The sequence below is a fragment of the Eumetopias jubatus genome, unplaced genomic scaffold (assembly GCF_037043125.1).
Source record: "Eumetopias jubatus isolate StellerSeaLion01/CBP00866 unplaced genomic scaffold, mEumJub1_p1.0 scaffold_12, whole genome shotgun sequence".
Taxonomy (NCBI): Eukaryota; Metazoa; Chordata; class Mammalia; order Carnivora; family Otariidae; genus Eumetopias; species Eumetopias jubatus.
In genome coordinates, this window is record NW_028274818.1 from 102,482,076 (window position 1) to 102,496,712 (window position 14,637).

At 54.5% G+C, this 14,637-nt stretch overlaps 1 protein-coding gene across 1 annotated transcript; it reads right to left on the reverse strand.

Moving 5' to 3' along the window:
- Positions 1–850: 850 nt before the first annotated feature.
- On the reverse strand, positions 851–9,381 carry SSC4D (scavenger receptor cysteine rich family member with 4 domains). The gene is made up of 10 exons (XM_028110246.2): positions 9,216–9,381; positions 7,610–7,645; positions 7,026–7,331; positions 6,240–6,317; positions 5,153–5,467; positions 4,047–4,124; positions 3,411–3,485; positions 3,005–3,316; positions 1,887–1,964; positions 851–1,274 (listed from the first exon to the last, which is right to left on the reverse strand). The coding sequence occupies exons 1-10, from the start codon at positions 9,379–9,381 to the stop codon at positions 958–960; spliced, it is 1,761 nt and encodes a 586-aa protein (XP_027966047.1). The 3' UTR covers positions 851–957.
- Between the last annotated feature and the right edge of the window lie 5,256 nt (positions 9,382–14,637).

Sequence of the window (14,637 nt, forward strand, 5' to 3'; positions counted from 1 at the left end):
CTTTCCTTCAGTAGGACCTAAATTTCTCTATATGCAAAAGGAAAGCAGGGATGGGCTAGGGGCATTCCAGGCCTCAAAACGTGAGTCAGCATTTCAAAGATGTGCGGGCCTGCTGAGAGCTCTCTGATGATGCTCTTGAACCACCCTCCATCCCCAAGCCGGTTTCCTGCAGAGTCCTAACCAGTCTTTCCTGCTGCTACAAATGATGCACTTGTACCCACAAGTTAAAAGATAGCGGGGGCGGGGGGGGGAACAATGCTTTATTGACTTGGCACCTATGAACAGGTGGCTACAGGCCCCCAGGGTCCTTCACTGCTGCAGAGTGGAGGCTCTGTGGTGGGGGCAGCATAAATCAGAGATGCTGGTTCCAGCTGCAGGAAGGTGCCACTGTCCCTGCTTTGGCCCCTCCAGTCCCCTTGTCCAGCCAAGCACCATCTGAGTCTGGGCCCTCATGGAGAAGGCCAGGGCAATGACCCAGGTTCTTTTGCAGCCCTAGGCAGGTGAAGGTAAGAGCTGTGGGCCTCTCTTGCCTTCCCTCTTCTTGGGGATCCCAATATGGGTGGGGGAAAGGGAGATACCCCATTTATAGAGAGCCCCTGAGCCTCCTGGACCAGGGTCCAGGAAGGCAGGGTCAAGTTGCTATAAGAGGAGCCCCACCAAAGAAGAGAGTTAAGTCATTCCCTTCCCCCCATTTTATGTTTTGGCTGAGCAGAAAGTGGGAGCTCTCATTGAACAGGGCCCATGGTAGTTGATAACAGTTGAGGTCACACAAGTTGATGGGTAGAGTCAGACTCTAGGCTCCCAAGGCAGGACCACATTGTCAGAGTGGGCTCTCTCCCAGGCAAGAGGAGGGAAGGGTAGGGTGAACTGAAGTTGTCACAGGAGGAGGGCTTCCTGGAGGAAGAGGGACAAGCCACAGCAGGCTCCCAGAAGAGATGGTCTGCAGAACAGGCTGGGTCACAATGGCCGGCACAGGACACTAGCATCCTCGCTGTGGTCACAGTTGTGGGCATCCCAGCGTATGTGAGAACAGAGCAGAAGAGCACTCTCATCCCCACGGCACTTGACATTGTCCAGGAGGATAGGGCCTCGGCCTGGGCCAAAGTGGGCCTCGCCGGGGGCTGCCAGGGCCTGGCCACAGCCCAGCTGGTGGCACAGGACAGTGGCTGCTCGCAGGTCCCAGGCGTCATCGCAAACGGTGCCCCACCGTTGCCCTAGGAAGAGTTCTACACGCCCCTCACACTGGTGAGCTCCGTTGGCCAGACGCAGGTGCCCTGGGGAGAGACAAGGATCAGGGCTTGCAGGGGCTGGCCCATGCCAGGCCATGACGGGGTGGACAGAAGAGGCAAAGGGTGGTGGTCTGAGACACAGCATTGCCCTAGGGGCCGTTGGATAAGGGTAGATAAATCAGATTGAAATAGGATGCACAGCAGTCCAGACTCAGTCTCTGGACTGGAAGAATGTGTACCAGGCTTTGTGGGGGTGCTGTGCACATCCCGAGTGCTTCATGTCTGTTCTTAGTCTTCTTCATAATCCCAGACCCTCAGCCCCAGTGCTGCTCTCTAGAGACTGTGATTGTGTCCCCTGAAGTTCATCATCTCCTCTCATCCACAGGTGTAAAAGTGAATTCTTTCATTTCTCTCTTTAGGAAAGAGCCATATTCCCTTATTTTGGTCCTATCCCTAGAAATCTCTAAGATTGCTCCCTTTAACCACCCACCCCCCACCTCTTTCTGGACACCATATCCCGGACTAGCACAGAACAAAGATTCTCAAACCTGGTGCAAATCCGTTGAGCTGGGTAACCTCAGGCTATGATCTCTCTCAATTCTGGTCCTTCCTATCCTGATGCCTCTACCTCCATCTTTGGGGGCTGTAAGCACCTACCGTCCCTTGGCCGAGGAGTGGGCACCCGGGTGGTCTCAGAACCATCCTGCTGAACTTGCAGTCCTAGCTCTTCTGGGCCTGGCTCAGCAAGGACAAAGAAAAAGAGGTGGCTGTAGCATTAGGGAACATGTTCCTTGAGGCCAGGTTACCTTCTGGTCTCCCAAGGGAAGCCTGATTTAGGGGCAAAGAGGACCGTACAGGACCCTGAAGGATAACTGCTCTCTGCTACTTGGATCAGAAATGGGGGTTGCTGGGGCGCCTGGGTGGCCCAGTCAGTTAAGTGTCCGACTCTTGGTTTCCACTGGGGTCATGGTCTCAGGGTCGTGGTCGGGCTCCCCTCTTTCTCTCTCCCTCTGCCCCTCCCCCCCGCTCATGCACGCGCGCGCGCGCTCTCTCATAAATCTATAAATAAATAAATAAATAAATAAATAAATAAATAAGGGTTGTGTTTCTTTTAGCTTGGGACCCAAAGTGGAACCCTTTGTAGCTACCCCAAAGTTATTGGGCCCAAGGCACCAAAGGAGGGTGAAGCTATCAATTCCCACACCAATCAATGAACAGAAGCATTTTAAAATAGGTCAGACTCTACAAACACCCCTTTCCATTGATTCCTCCCAAAGGTCAGATGCTTGTTCCCCGAAAGCGATCAACTAACTCTCTCTGCTTACTAGAGCTTTGTGGGTCCTTGACTCAGCAGAGCGAAAGCGCCCCAGCCCCTCCCTTCACACAGATTTCCAGACTTTGTCCCCGGCTCTCCGCCTCTCCCCTCCCGCCCGCCCCTCACTGCCGCAGAGTGCTCGCCCTCCCCAAGCCCCACCCCACTCTCACTGCAGAGGGCGCTCCCTTTCCGGCTCCGCCCGCGCCGCGCAGCCGCAGAGCGAGTCGATGGTCGGGCTCCGCCTTCCTCTGCGGAGTGCGCGTCCTCTCCAGCCCCGCACACGCCGCCGTGCCGCAGAGAGCCCTCACGCACGACCCCGCCCATTTTTCAGAGCCCGCCTTGTCCACCCTGCGCTGCAGTACGCGCCTGCGCGCGGCCCCGCCCATTCCTGGGAGGCCGTGCTGCGCGGTCCCGCCCGCGCTGCAGTACGTGCCTCTGCTCGATCCCGCAGTGGCCTCACCTGAGCAGAGCGCGCCAGCGTCTTCATGGTGGCCGCAGTTGTGCTGACCCCAGCCCAGGTGGAAGCAGTCGCTCAGGCGGGCTTCCGTTCCGGCGCAGCCCACGTTGTCCAGCAGCACGGGGCCGCGCCCGTAGCCGAAGTGGCCGAGGCCGGTGGCGCCCAACGCAGGCCCGCAGCCCGCCTCGCGGCAGGCCACGCGCGCATCCGCGAAGTCCCAGTCATCGTCGCACACGGTGCCCCAGCCCCCGGCGTACATCACCTCCACGCGGCCGCGGCATGGGCCCGGGCCGCCCACCAGCCGCAGCCGCCCGCCTGCGGGGCGCACAGGCCCGCGGCCATAGGGGCTGGGCTGTGGCCCAGCCCCGCCCTCTCCCACCCGCAACAGAACCCTGGCTCTGCCACTTACTTTTCTTCCCTGCGGCCCAGGTAGCTGTGGTGAACAGTGCCGTCTCCCTGGAAGGCAGGGCACCAACTCCCGTAGCTGCAGAGACAGGGCATCTAGAGCATTTGAAGGGGACAAAGGCCTTCTGGCCTGCAGCAGGGCACAGGGATGCCTATGAGATCCCCCAGCCGTACCACATCTGCACCCCACACTCAGCCTCAAACTTAGTGTCGCCGTGTTGTCACGTGTAGTCCTCAGGAAACTTGGTTGGAATGAACCAAGTCCTATTTCCAGGCATTATCCTAATTTCAATCCCAATGATAGTTCCAGACCAAACTCCAAATGTGCTTGTAGCCTTCATTCAACCTCTAGCTCAACCCTCTCAAGTCCTCTCAATTTCCAGCCTCAGCACCCACCCAAATTTTACCTCAGAGCTTTGAAGAAATCCCGTACTATCCCCTCCCACTTTGCTGAACTTCCCAGAGCTCTGGATTTCATCCTTGCTCCATCTGCTCATCGTTCTCTCACCACCTCTTTACCATCTGGCCAAAAGACCTGGTCGACTAGCCAGGGCCCCCCTCCAGTAGATCCAGAATTTCTAACTCCCAGCCCTGCCTACCTTGCCCCTACCATTCCAGCCTGGAAGGCTGGGCTCCTTACCCCCTGGCTCCGTGTGCCAGGCCCAGTCCTCTCTTGTGGCCAAGGGTGGTAGTGCTGTGAGAGTCGGGGGGCCCAGCACTAGAGCAGGAGAGAAAGGAGCAGGGTCAGAGGCCAAGGTTCTGCTTTCTGGTCAGCCTTGGGCTATTGGGGGGGATGGGAGGGTGTCCCTGGAGAAGAGAGCAGATCTTACTTCCAGAGTCAGGGGCACAACCGCAGCTGGGGTCCAAGGAGGTCTGCCCTACTTGACTTGTGGTGCACAAGTGTGCACTCCACAGTTTATAAAGGGCTTTGGCAGATGTACTTTCATTTCTCTCCAGTGTTTTCCAGAAGCCCAATGTGAGTCCACCAGGGAGGGCCATGCACAGTCCTAACCTAAAACAAGGTTCATTCCCATCTTACAGATAAAATAGGACTAGAGAGGGCAAGGGTCATGCTGGAGACTGTGAAGCAAGGTTAGCTGTGGCTTTGCCAGGGCTCACTATGTGAGCATGGGTCAGGCTCTGCCTCACCCCGCCCAGCCTTTCCCATCTGTAAACTAGGAATGACGGCCCCTGGTTTGTGGTGAGGCATGGGCAAACACTTTGTATCTTGTAGAGAGGAGTCCATCTCTGAAGTACCATCACTGGTCCTATTATTCCTATTTGCTGAGAAAAACTCTCAAAATGGGAGGTGGTGAAAATACTATTATAAGAGCATCCAGAATTAGAGAGAGCTGTGTACGCTATGTAAATCTGGGGCCATCCCTGGACTACAGTGAGAGAATTCTGGAGTATCACTGGTGCAATTCTAGAGTAATATTACTTTACTTTTTAGTATTACATGAAGAGTACCTAGAAATTGCTAGAAAATTCCGGGGGCATTCTTGGGGTACTGCTAATTCTGGAGTATTGCTGGCACAATACTGTGAGACCTACCACAAAGACTACTGGGACTTTCAGAGGCACTTCTAGAGCAGTATTGAGACGTTAAAAGTAATTTCGGGGTCTTCCTGGAAAGCACTGGGGAGCATAGCGGCAGCCACCAAGCCACGCCCGCCCGCCTGCCTCAGAACACGGCCCCGCCCCGCCCCGCCCCGCCCCGCCCCCAGCCTTCCCCCCAGCCCGCACCTGCGCAGAGTGCGCCAGCGTCCTCGTGGTGGCCGCAGTTATGCACGCCCCAGCCCAGGCTTAGGCAGGCTGCTAGGCGGGGTTCGCCGCCTTCGCAGTGCACGTTGTCCAGCAGGATGTGCCCCGTGCCATAGCCAAAGAAGGCGTTGGTGGTGGCGGCCAGGGCGGCCCCACAGCCCAGCTGGCGGCAGACCACGGCAGCATCCGGCAGCCCCCAGTCGTCGTCACACACGGTGCCCCACAGGCCGCCGTGCAGGATCTCCACTCTGCCCTGACACGGGCCCGTGCCCCCGACTAGGCGCACGCTGCCCTCACCTGGTGGGGGTGGGGACAGGGAGCATCTCCTACAGGGCTCGGCCTCCCCCCCAACATTGCACCTGACCCAGCGCACCCACAGTGCCTCAGGCCCCGCACGTGCCCACAGTGCATGGTGCCCCGCAACCTAAAACCCAGGAGGAGCTGTTCACCCAGTTACCCCAGGGCACTGCCGCCTCACAGTCCCAGATAGGGGGAGGTTTGTGGGATCAGGACAGACTGGCTTCGTGTCATTTCCTGCCCGAAACCAACCTTCCTGGCACTGGTCCATGCTCTCCTAAGCAATCCTAACCGTATAGGACGTGCTGTTTCCTCGCTCACTACTGCGGTGAAAGGCCGCCTCACCTTTCCAGGTGCATTGCCAACAACTCTTCCTCTAGGAAGCCCTCCTTGATCTCTGACAGATGAGACCCACTTCCTCCTCTGGACTTCCTTGCCTGTTTATCTGTCCATCCTTTAGGACACTTTCCATTTTCTTGTTCTACATCATTATCCACATTTCTGTACATATCTGACTTTCTCATTGGATTAAGCTCGGGTCCTCATCTCTCTCACTAAACGTGTGCTGACTATTTTTAATCATCCCACGGGAGTGGACTCCGCTTTCCCCCCTGAGCAGCCTCCGGGGCTGCGAGGGGCAGGATGGGAAGGGAATGACCCAGCTCACCCATTGGTTATCCCTCTCTTCCCACCGTCAAGGGTAGATATGGGAGACTCCCCTTGGGGTCCTTCTTTTAAGACCCAGGTGGTCCCCCATGTTGCCCTTACTTACCTTTCCCATTCTGGCGAGTTGTAGGGGGCACCCTACTGGTGAACACTTTCCTTGCTGGGGGCTGCGTGGGCAAGAATTCTGGGAAGGAAGCAGGGTGGAAGGGAGGAGGATACATGGATCTTTCTGTTCTTCATCCTCACACCCACGGGTGTGTTAGCAGCAGGGCATGGACCCCTAAGGTACCTGCCATAGGGCCTCTGGCCACACAAAGGGTCAAAGCCAGGAACCCTGGGGTGTGAGAGGAGAAGGGGCCCCCTGAGTCCAGAAAGCAGTAGCTTCAGACGAGTTCTTTTAGTTCTTAGAGCAGCATCCCATTACTTGAGAAGGTATTAGAAATGCAAATTCTCAGGCTCCACCCCAGACCTGCAGCATCAGAAGCTCTGTGTTGGGGCCACAGTCGGTGTTTTAATGAGACCACCGGGGGATTTTCTTGGAAAACTAGAACCATTACTCTCAAGGTCAATGCCTCTCAGCGATTTCTGCAGCATCCCCACACCGAATGGACCTCGCTGCCAGTGTTGACCCCGCTTGTTTGATTTTAAAAATGGGGAGAGGCCTCTGCTGGAACAATCAAGGCCCTACATAGAAACAATAGTGCTGGTTTTCCTTTCAGCCAAGGTCACACAATGAAGCGGAAGGACCACGGGGACCCTGACAACTAGGCTGGGGCTGTTCGCCAGCACTAAGCAGCGCCGCCCCCGGCTTGGTCTTCTGCGCGGAAGTCCCTTCAGTCATCCAGCCTGCAGCCCTTCTGCCTGCCCTCCCTGGTCATGGGTCTCGGCTTACCATCACACAGGACAGCCACATCTTCGTAGTGGAAGCAGTTGTGAACGCCCCAGCCTCGGCTGCTGCACTGGCTCAGGGCGGCTTCCTGCCCGCCGCACTCCACGTTGTCCAGCAGGATGGGGCCTCGGCCTTGGCCAAAGGCAAGGGGCCGCGGCACGGGCAGCGCCAGGCCGCAGCCCAGCTGTCGACACACCACGTTGGCATCCACCACGTCCCAGTCATCGTCGCAGACGCTGCCCCAGGAGGCACCGTGCAAGACCTCCAGGCGCCCCCGGCAGCGGCTCGGGCCCCCCACCAGCCTCAGCTCTGTGGAGAGGGTTGAGCTGGCGCCAGAGGGATCGCTTGGGCCTGACCTGCAGGACGCCCACCTTGCTGTGAAGTCATGGAAGCGTGGGAGCCTTAGGATCAGTCCCTTCAGGGCCTTATTTCTCCCTCTCTGTCAAATGGGGATACTAGCGCAATCCGTGTGGGGGCGTCTAGACTTATGGAGGACCTATTAGTCATCGTTCCCTGAGGATCTGTCTGAGCCTCTGAGTACGTGGGGGGCAGGGCAGGGCGTGGGCAGGAGGGGCAGAGGCACCTACCTGGAAAGGGCAGTGGGGTGGGCTGTAGGGCACTGGCTGAAACAGAGCAAGGAAGAGCATTGGCCCCTCTACCCTCTTTCCCGGGTGGCCTGGCCCTGGGAACACTGCCTCCCCTCCCCGCATGGTCCTTACCATCATCCCCCTCCTCTTCACTTCCCCTGCCCGCGCCAAGCTTCTGCTCTCTCCTCCAGCCTGCCCCAGTGGGCCTCCTTGCCTCACCCCTCTCCCATCACCCTAGAGAGATCCGCCTGAAACAGGGGTCTGATTATCCCCCCTACTTTGAGGTTCCTCAAAACTCTCCATTTCCTGCAGGAGTCCCAGACCCTGAGCTTTCTCTACAAAGCCTTCTAGTACCTTCTGACCAGCTTCCCCATTTTTTTTAAAAACTTTTTTTTTTAAAGTAATCTTTACACCCAGAGTGGGGCTGAAACTCACAACCCTTGAGATCAAGAGTCACACACTCTACCTACTAAGCCAGCCAGGTGCCCGCCTCCCCCCTGGACTTCTTTGTATCCCATCAGTCTTGTCTCTGGGTCTTTAACCGTGCAGTCTCCTCTGCTTGAACAGTTCTGCTCATTATGGCCCTGCAGCTCCTTCCAGATACAGCTCGGAGCCCCCGCCCCTGGGAAGCCTTCCTGGAACCCTCAGCTAGAAGTGCTCTCTGTTTCCTCCGAATCCCTGGGCACCATCTACATGGCCCTTTCTGGGCCTTCTGCCTGGTGAGGTGGCCGTGCCTGTCTCATCTCGGTGTTTCCCGTCCCCCACCCCAACCCTATGACTGGGCAGATGGTCAGTAGCTCTGATTCATTAGGGATTCATTAGGATATCCCCCAAAAGATTTACCTATACAAGACCTTCTGCTCCAGCCCTCATGTGTGTATATGCCAGGCACTGTGCTCATCGCTTTACGTGGCCTGGCTCACTTAACTATTAGGACGACATAGAAGGTGGGTAGGATTGCGCACAAGGGGAACGTCAGGTTCAGTGAGTTTAGGCAACTCGCTCAAGGCCACACAGCAAACAGGGAGTAGAGCCAGGATTCCAACCTAGACAGCCACACTCTTCTTCACCACACAATTCTGGGCACATGGCCTGAGAGGCAGGGAGGTAAACAGGGAAACTGGCCCAGTATGGGAAATGGAAAACCCCATAACAACGCCTCGCTTATATGCAGGGTATTACAGTTCTCAGACACATTCATGACACCTCATAAAATCCTTACAGCGGTGTTGCGAGGTGTGTACTAGTGTATCCATTTTACAGATGAAGAAACTGAGACGCAGTTTCCTCTTTCTCAAGTTAGGATCGTCCCGAGTTTGTTTGGTTCTATGTATCCCACCAGCTGCCTTTTGAACAGCCGTTGCTGAACCCACCCCTTCCCCTCCTTCCCTATTTCCAATGTCCCCTAACTGCCCAGACTCTGCATACATTAAGCCCTCACCTCCAGCACTCAGCCCTCCACTTCCCCAATGAAGACCCTTAGCTTGCATCTGGAAAGAACGATGGAAACCACTTCATTGACAAACCATGTCCCACCATAATTTTACAGCTGGGAAAACCGAGAGCCAGAAAGGGGAAGGGTCAGGCATTCGGGGAGGGCACTCACCCAGCGGCAAGAGGAGGAGGAAGGACAGGGCTGGGGGGAGGGATGAAGGGGCCTTGCTCCTGTCTCTGGGCCTCCACCCCCTGCTCTTCTCTGCCGTCTGGGGATCAATTCGCATCTCTGCTTCCTTGTGCATCCAGCTGGGGGATGGCCTTTCAGGGGGTCCCATCAGGGGGCGGTGGAGGAATCACAGATGGAACATCTGGAATTAAAGATCCCCAGTCACTTCTTCCAGGTGGAAGGGGCCCAGCGAGAGCTTTCAGGGGTTGTGTGACATTTCCTCTCGGATCTGGCATTCCGGTAGAGGCAGCAGCAGGGGCAGCAGCTGGGACCTCTGGGAAGGATGGGGCACAGGGCTCTAATGAGGAGCTAGGTCTGGCTGGAGCCAAGGGTGTGTGAGAGCAAGTGGCAGGAGACAAAGCTGGAGGGGTGCCTGGTCCCAGACCAGGACAGGCTTGAAGGTTGTGCCGAGGGCTCAGCGCATCCCAAAGCCCAGTGTTGGTGCCACTGGTGGTAATCCATGTAATTTTAGTGGGCGATAAAATAATGTTTATTCTTTTCCTTTTCTTCTTCTTCTTCTTCTTCTTTTTTTTTTTTTTACAATGCTTTCTATTTTTGGCAAAGGCTTCTGGTTTTCCATTTATTTGGGGCAATATAAAGTTTCTCTTTAAAGTTAATTTAAATCAGAAGAAATGAGTCAATTTAAGGGGGAAAAAATCAAGGAAATATGGTTCCCATGACTCTCAAATATGCCAAAATGGTGAAGGGGTGGGAGAGTAGATGCCATTTGGGATGCTCTGCCCTTTTGGGGTAGGAAGCCCTTTAAGATGCTTTTGTAAGATTTGGATTGAGTAGGGGCACCTGGCTGGCTCAGTTGGAAGAGCATGTGACTCTTGATCTTGGGGTCATGAGTTTGAGCCCCACATCGGGTGTAGAGATGACTTAAAAATAAATAAATAAATGTGGGGAGTGCCTGGGTAGCATAGTCGGTTAAGCCTCCGACTCTTGATTTCAGCTCAGGTCATGGTCTCAGGGTTGTGGGATTGAGCCCCGCGTCAGGCTCTGCACTGAGTGCAGAGTCTCCTTGTCCCTCTCCCTGTTCCCTCTCAAATAGATGAATGGATAAAATCTTTAATTAATTAATTAATTTTGGATCAAGGTATACAAGCCCCAAAGTGCATAAATTGGAAGTGTAGAGCTCAGTGAACATTCACACCAGGTAAGCAGCATCCCGGTAAGACCCCACAATTCCCTTTCCTGGCAGACTTTCAGCAGGAGTCTGATACAGTGTGTGGATAGTAGTGGGATGGTTGGGGGAAGATGGGGGTCTGGTTTAGTGGATGGGTCTGCTTGGGATATATATATGTTTTTAATTTTATTTATTTATTTGACAGAGAGAGACACAGCGAGAGAGGGAACACAAGCAGGGGGGGAGTGGGCGAGGGAGAAGCAGGCTCGCCGCGGAGCAGGGAGCCCGATGCGGGGCTCGATCCCAGGACCCTGGGATTATGACCTGAGCTGAAGGCAGACGCTTAACCAACTGAGCCACCCAGGTGCCCCTGTTTGGGATATATTTAGAGGGAGATACCTCCCAAAAGGAGACAGCCCCCATCTCCCCCACCCACCCCAGGCTTGGCCTCTGTCCTGGCATACAAACAGTCTGGTTGGGGAAGGATTGAAAACCTATCTGGATGTGGACACGGGGTTTTCAATACTCCATTCATGGGGCCCAGTACAGCCCCCAGTGGAATAATCAGCTTTTGTCTTCTCTCTGCCTGACCTGGGGACAGCTGGGAGATGGGCAGTTGAGGACTATCAGGAGGGGGGCAGCCATGGGCCAATCTTTGCTGAGGGGCTCCATAGCGATCTGGGCCTGCCCCTGCCTCACCCCCTGGGACCCCAGGTGGAAATGAGGCTTAACTGTTCCCTTCCCTCCATGAACTGTGACTCTCTGAAGCTCTCACACTCCCTCCCCACCCTTTATTAGTGCACATTTTGCCTTTATAGCTGGGGAGGAGGAGGGGGGAGGGCAGCATAACACAGTGCTTAGAAGCATCAGCTCCATCACCTACTAGCTCTGTGACCTCACCTCAATAAGCCTCACTATCCTCATCTGTAAAATGGGGCTAGTAATACACTTCGCTCTAACAATTGTTGCTGTGTTAAAGGAGCTAAAGTTTATAAAAGGTTTAGTCCAGTGCCTGGCCCACCATAAGCATGGTAGCTATTTTATTTTTACCACTCCCTGTGGACCTTTAAGGGCAGGGGCCAGATCTTGTTCAACGGCAGCATCTGGCACAGGGTGGGTACTCAGGAAATGTTTGTTGAATGACTGAATGAAGTTTAGAGCTACAGAATCATAGAATGAAGCAGTCAGAAGGAGCCCAGGAGACCATCAAGGGTAATTCCACATCTGACCAGTAGAAAACTTGTCATTCTCTCTCTCTCTCATAGACACACAGACACACACACACACACACACACACACACACACACACACACACACCAGCAAAAGTGAAGTATTCATACCTGGGGGAATGTTCTGGGCTCTTTCCGTCCCCTCTTCCACATTCAATCCAAGATCAAATCTCAAATCACCTTTTCTGCCCCCAGGAGTTTAGGAGGGGGAAGGATTCCCCAAACACGAATGGACACAGACCTTTCTTCTTCTTTTCTTTCCAGAGCTGGAAGATGAGCAGAGGTAAAGTCCCCGTCCATGGAGCTGGCGGGTGGCCCAGCCTGTCTCCACCCGATCTCAGGGGCAGAGGGAGGCAAAGGGAGAGTGGAGGTGACCTGCACAGTCTGAAGCAGCCCCAGAGAAGGGGCACCCAGGCAGAGGAGGAGCTCAGGGGTGGGGGACAGGCGTGGACTCTCAGGGCCAGGCAGCCCCTCCTTCCCCTTCCTCCTAGCCCAGGGCTCGGGTTTCAGAAAGGCAGCTTGGCCAAGCATCCCTGAGCTCCTGCAACAGCCTTATCCAACCCTTAATCCTGTTGCTCTGGGGAGTTGCCTCGATCAAGCCCTGACCCACGTCCCACGAGGGGGGTGGGGGTTCTTCCTTGTTCCTTGCAGGCTCTTCCTTGTTCCGTTTCATGGGAGCCAGCGTGTGTGTGGTGGGCTTCCCATGCAGGTAGTGCCTCTGATCTTGCTATTCATTTTGCCTTACTGTTATTCCTCTTGAGTTCTGGTGCCTTTTGAGCTTTGGGGCTTTTGTAGTTATGGGCGACAGAAAGTGGCATGTGGCTTCTTCTATAGCTTGCAGCTTCCATAAAATGCTGTGCTGGAATTGTGCACCTTCCCGCTGCCCGAACCACAAGCTCTCAAAGTCGGAGCACCCCCGGAGGGCACTTCCCCAATCTGGCTGTGTATCCACATTAGCCTCCCTTTATATATACTTTAAAAATATTTACAGATTCCTGCCCCCACCATTTCTACTATGGAGATTCACGGATAGGGTCTCCCAAAAGTGTATTTTTGAAAAGCTCCTGAGGACCAAACATGGTTGGGAACCAGGGGTATAGTCCAAATTGTTTATCCTGCAGGTGGGAAGACGAGGCTAAAACAGAAAAAGGGAGACACAGTGCCTCGAAGGACTGTTTCCTAGCTCTTGGGCCTGATCTTGCTTCCTATTTCTTGAAGAAAGAGAAAACTCTCTGCAGGGAGGTCTGCCATCACCTTGCTCCCAAAACTATACACCCCCGTGTGTCTGCACCCATCCCTCCTTCCCTCCTGCCTCTTTCTTCCTCCCCTGGCCTGACTGAACTGCTCGCCCGCAGTCCAGACCCCATGTCCTTCTGCCTTGTCAAAGACCTCCCTCTCTCCACCTGTGCATCTTCTGTCCCCCATATTCAGCTGCTCTTTCCCAGTTGGATTCTTCATCCTCGGGTCTCTGTCATGACAAGCAAATGACAGAAAACCCCTTCAACCTGTGGCTAGTGGGTCCTCAGGGTAGAAATGGTCAGGCCCTAGTTTCCCTATCTGTCACTGGCTGGAGAATGTCCAGGAAGTGATGCCTTGGCTCAGATGCTCAGGCCTTGGAAGGTGCTGGAACTGGCGGCTGTCAGCTGCCTGCGTTTCTCACAGCTCATCAGCAAGTTTTTTCTACCAGGGAGATCCGAGCAAGCAAGCTTTGGCTTGCATGCTGCCACTGGACTCCATGGGCCCCTCTTCCAGCCGGTACCCCATCCCTCTCCTCCCCATCACAGCCAGACTTCATGAAAGTGTTGCCCGCACACGCATGTCCGCCTCCTTACCTCTCTCCGTGCCTTTGGTCCTTACCACTCTGCTGAGGCAACTCTTCCTAAGGTCACCAGTGACCTCTGTGTCAGGAGATCCCAGGGAGGATTTTCATTCCTTGTTCCAGTTAGAATAGCGGCTCTGGGAGCGCGGTGTCTCAGTGGGTTCTTTTTTTTTTTTTTTTTTTTTAAAGATTTTATTTATTTGAGAGAGAGAGAATGAGAGATAGAGAGCACGAGAGGGAAGAGGGTCAGAGGGAGAAGCAGACTCCCTGCCAAGCAGGGAGCCCGATGCGGGACTCGATCCCGGGACTCCAGGATCATGACCTGAGCCGAAGGGAGTTGCTTAACCAACTGAGCCACCCAGGCGCCCGTCTCAGTGGGTTCTATATCTCAGCTCAGGTCTTGATCTCAGGGTCATTTGTTCAAGCCCCGCAATGGGCTCCACGCTGGGTGTGAATCCTACTAAAACAACAACAACAACAACAACAAAACTAAAACACAGGGCTTCCTTCTCATGGCCCATGAGGGCTACTGCGGCTCCTGCCAACTGCTTTTATTTTTTTATAAATAAATCAAGGTTCTGGCAGGGTTTGGTCCTTGGTGAGGACCCTCTTCCTGGCTTGCAGATGGCCGCTTTCTTTCCATGTTCTCGCGTTGGGATTGGGGAGCACTCTCTGGCGTCTCTTCTTAGAAGGACACTAATCCTATGGGATGAGGGCCCTACCCTTATGAACTTACTCAATTTCAATTACCTCCTAAAGGCCCTATTTCTGTAAATAGTCACCTTTGGGGTCAAGGATTCAGCATGAATTTTGGAGGGATACATTCAGTCCATAAGAGACAACGAAAAGGGGGAAGAAAGGAGAAATGGAGCGATTTTTCAAGCTCCTTCCTTAAAGGATATGACCACAAGCCTTCTCCTATATCATGGCTGGAACTTCTCTTAGCTGGCCATGGTCCAACTAAGAATTCTATTACTGTGTAAGAAGGGAGAGTAGAGGGGGTGCCTGCGTAGCTCAGTCGGTTAAGTGTCTGACTTTTTTTTTTTAAGATTTTATTTATTTGACAGAGAGAGAGAGAGACAGTGAGAGAGGGAACACAAGCAGGGGGAGTGGGAGAGGGTGCAGCAGGCTTCCCGCGGAGCAGGGAGCCCGATGTGCTGGGGCTCGATCCCAGGACCCACAGGGATC

Excerpts from the sequence above, each read along its gene's own strand:
- SSC4D (XM_028110246.2), bottom strand. The coding sequence starts at position 9,381 with ATGGGACCCCCTGAAAGGCCATCCCCCAGCTGGATGCACAAGGAAGCA. Across the intron at positions 3,486-4,046 it reads CTGGCACACGGAGCCAGGGG|CTACGGGAGTTGGTGCCCTG; the intron begins GTAAGGAGCCCA and ends CTGTCTCTGCAG. Across the intron at positions 1,275-1,886 it reads CACTCCTCGGCCAAGGGACG|GGCACCTGCGTCTGGCCAAC; the intron begins GTAGGTGCTTAC and ends GTCTCTCCCCAG.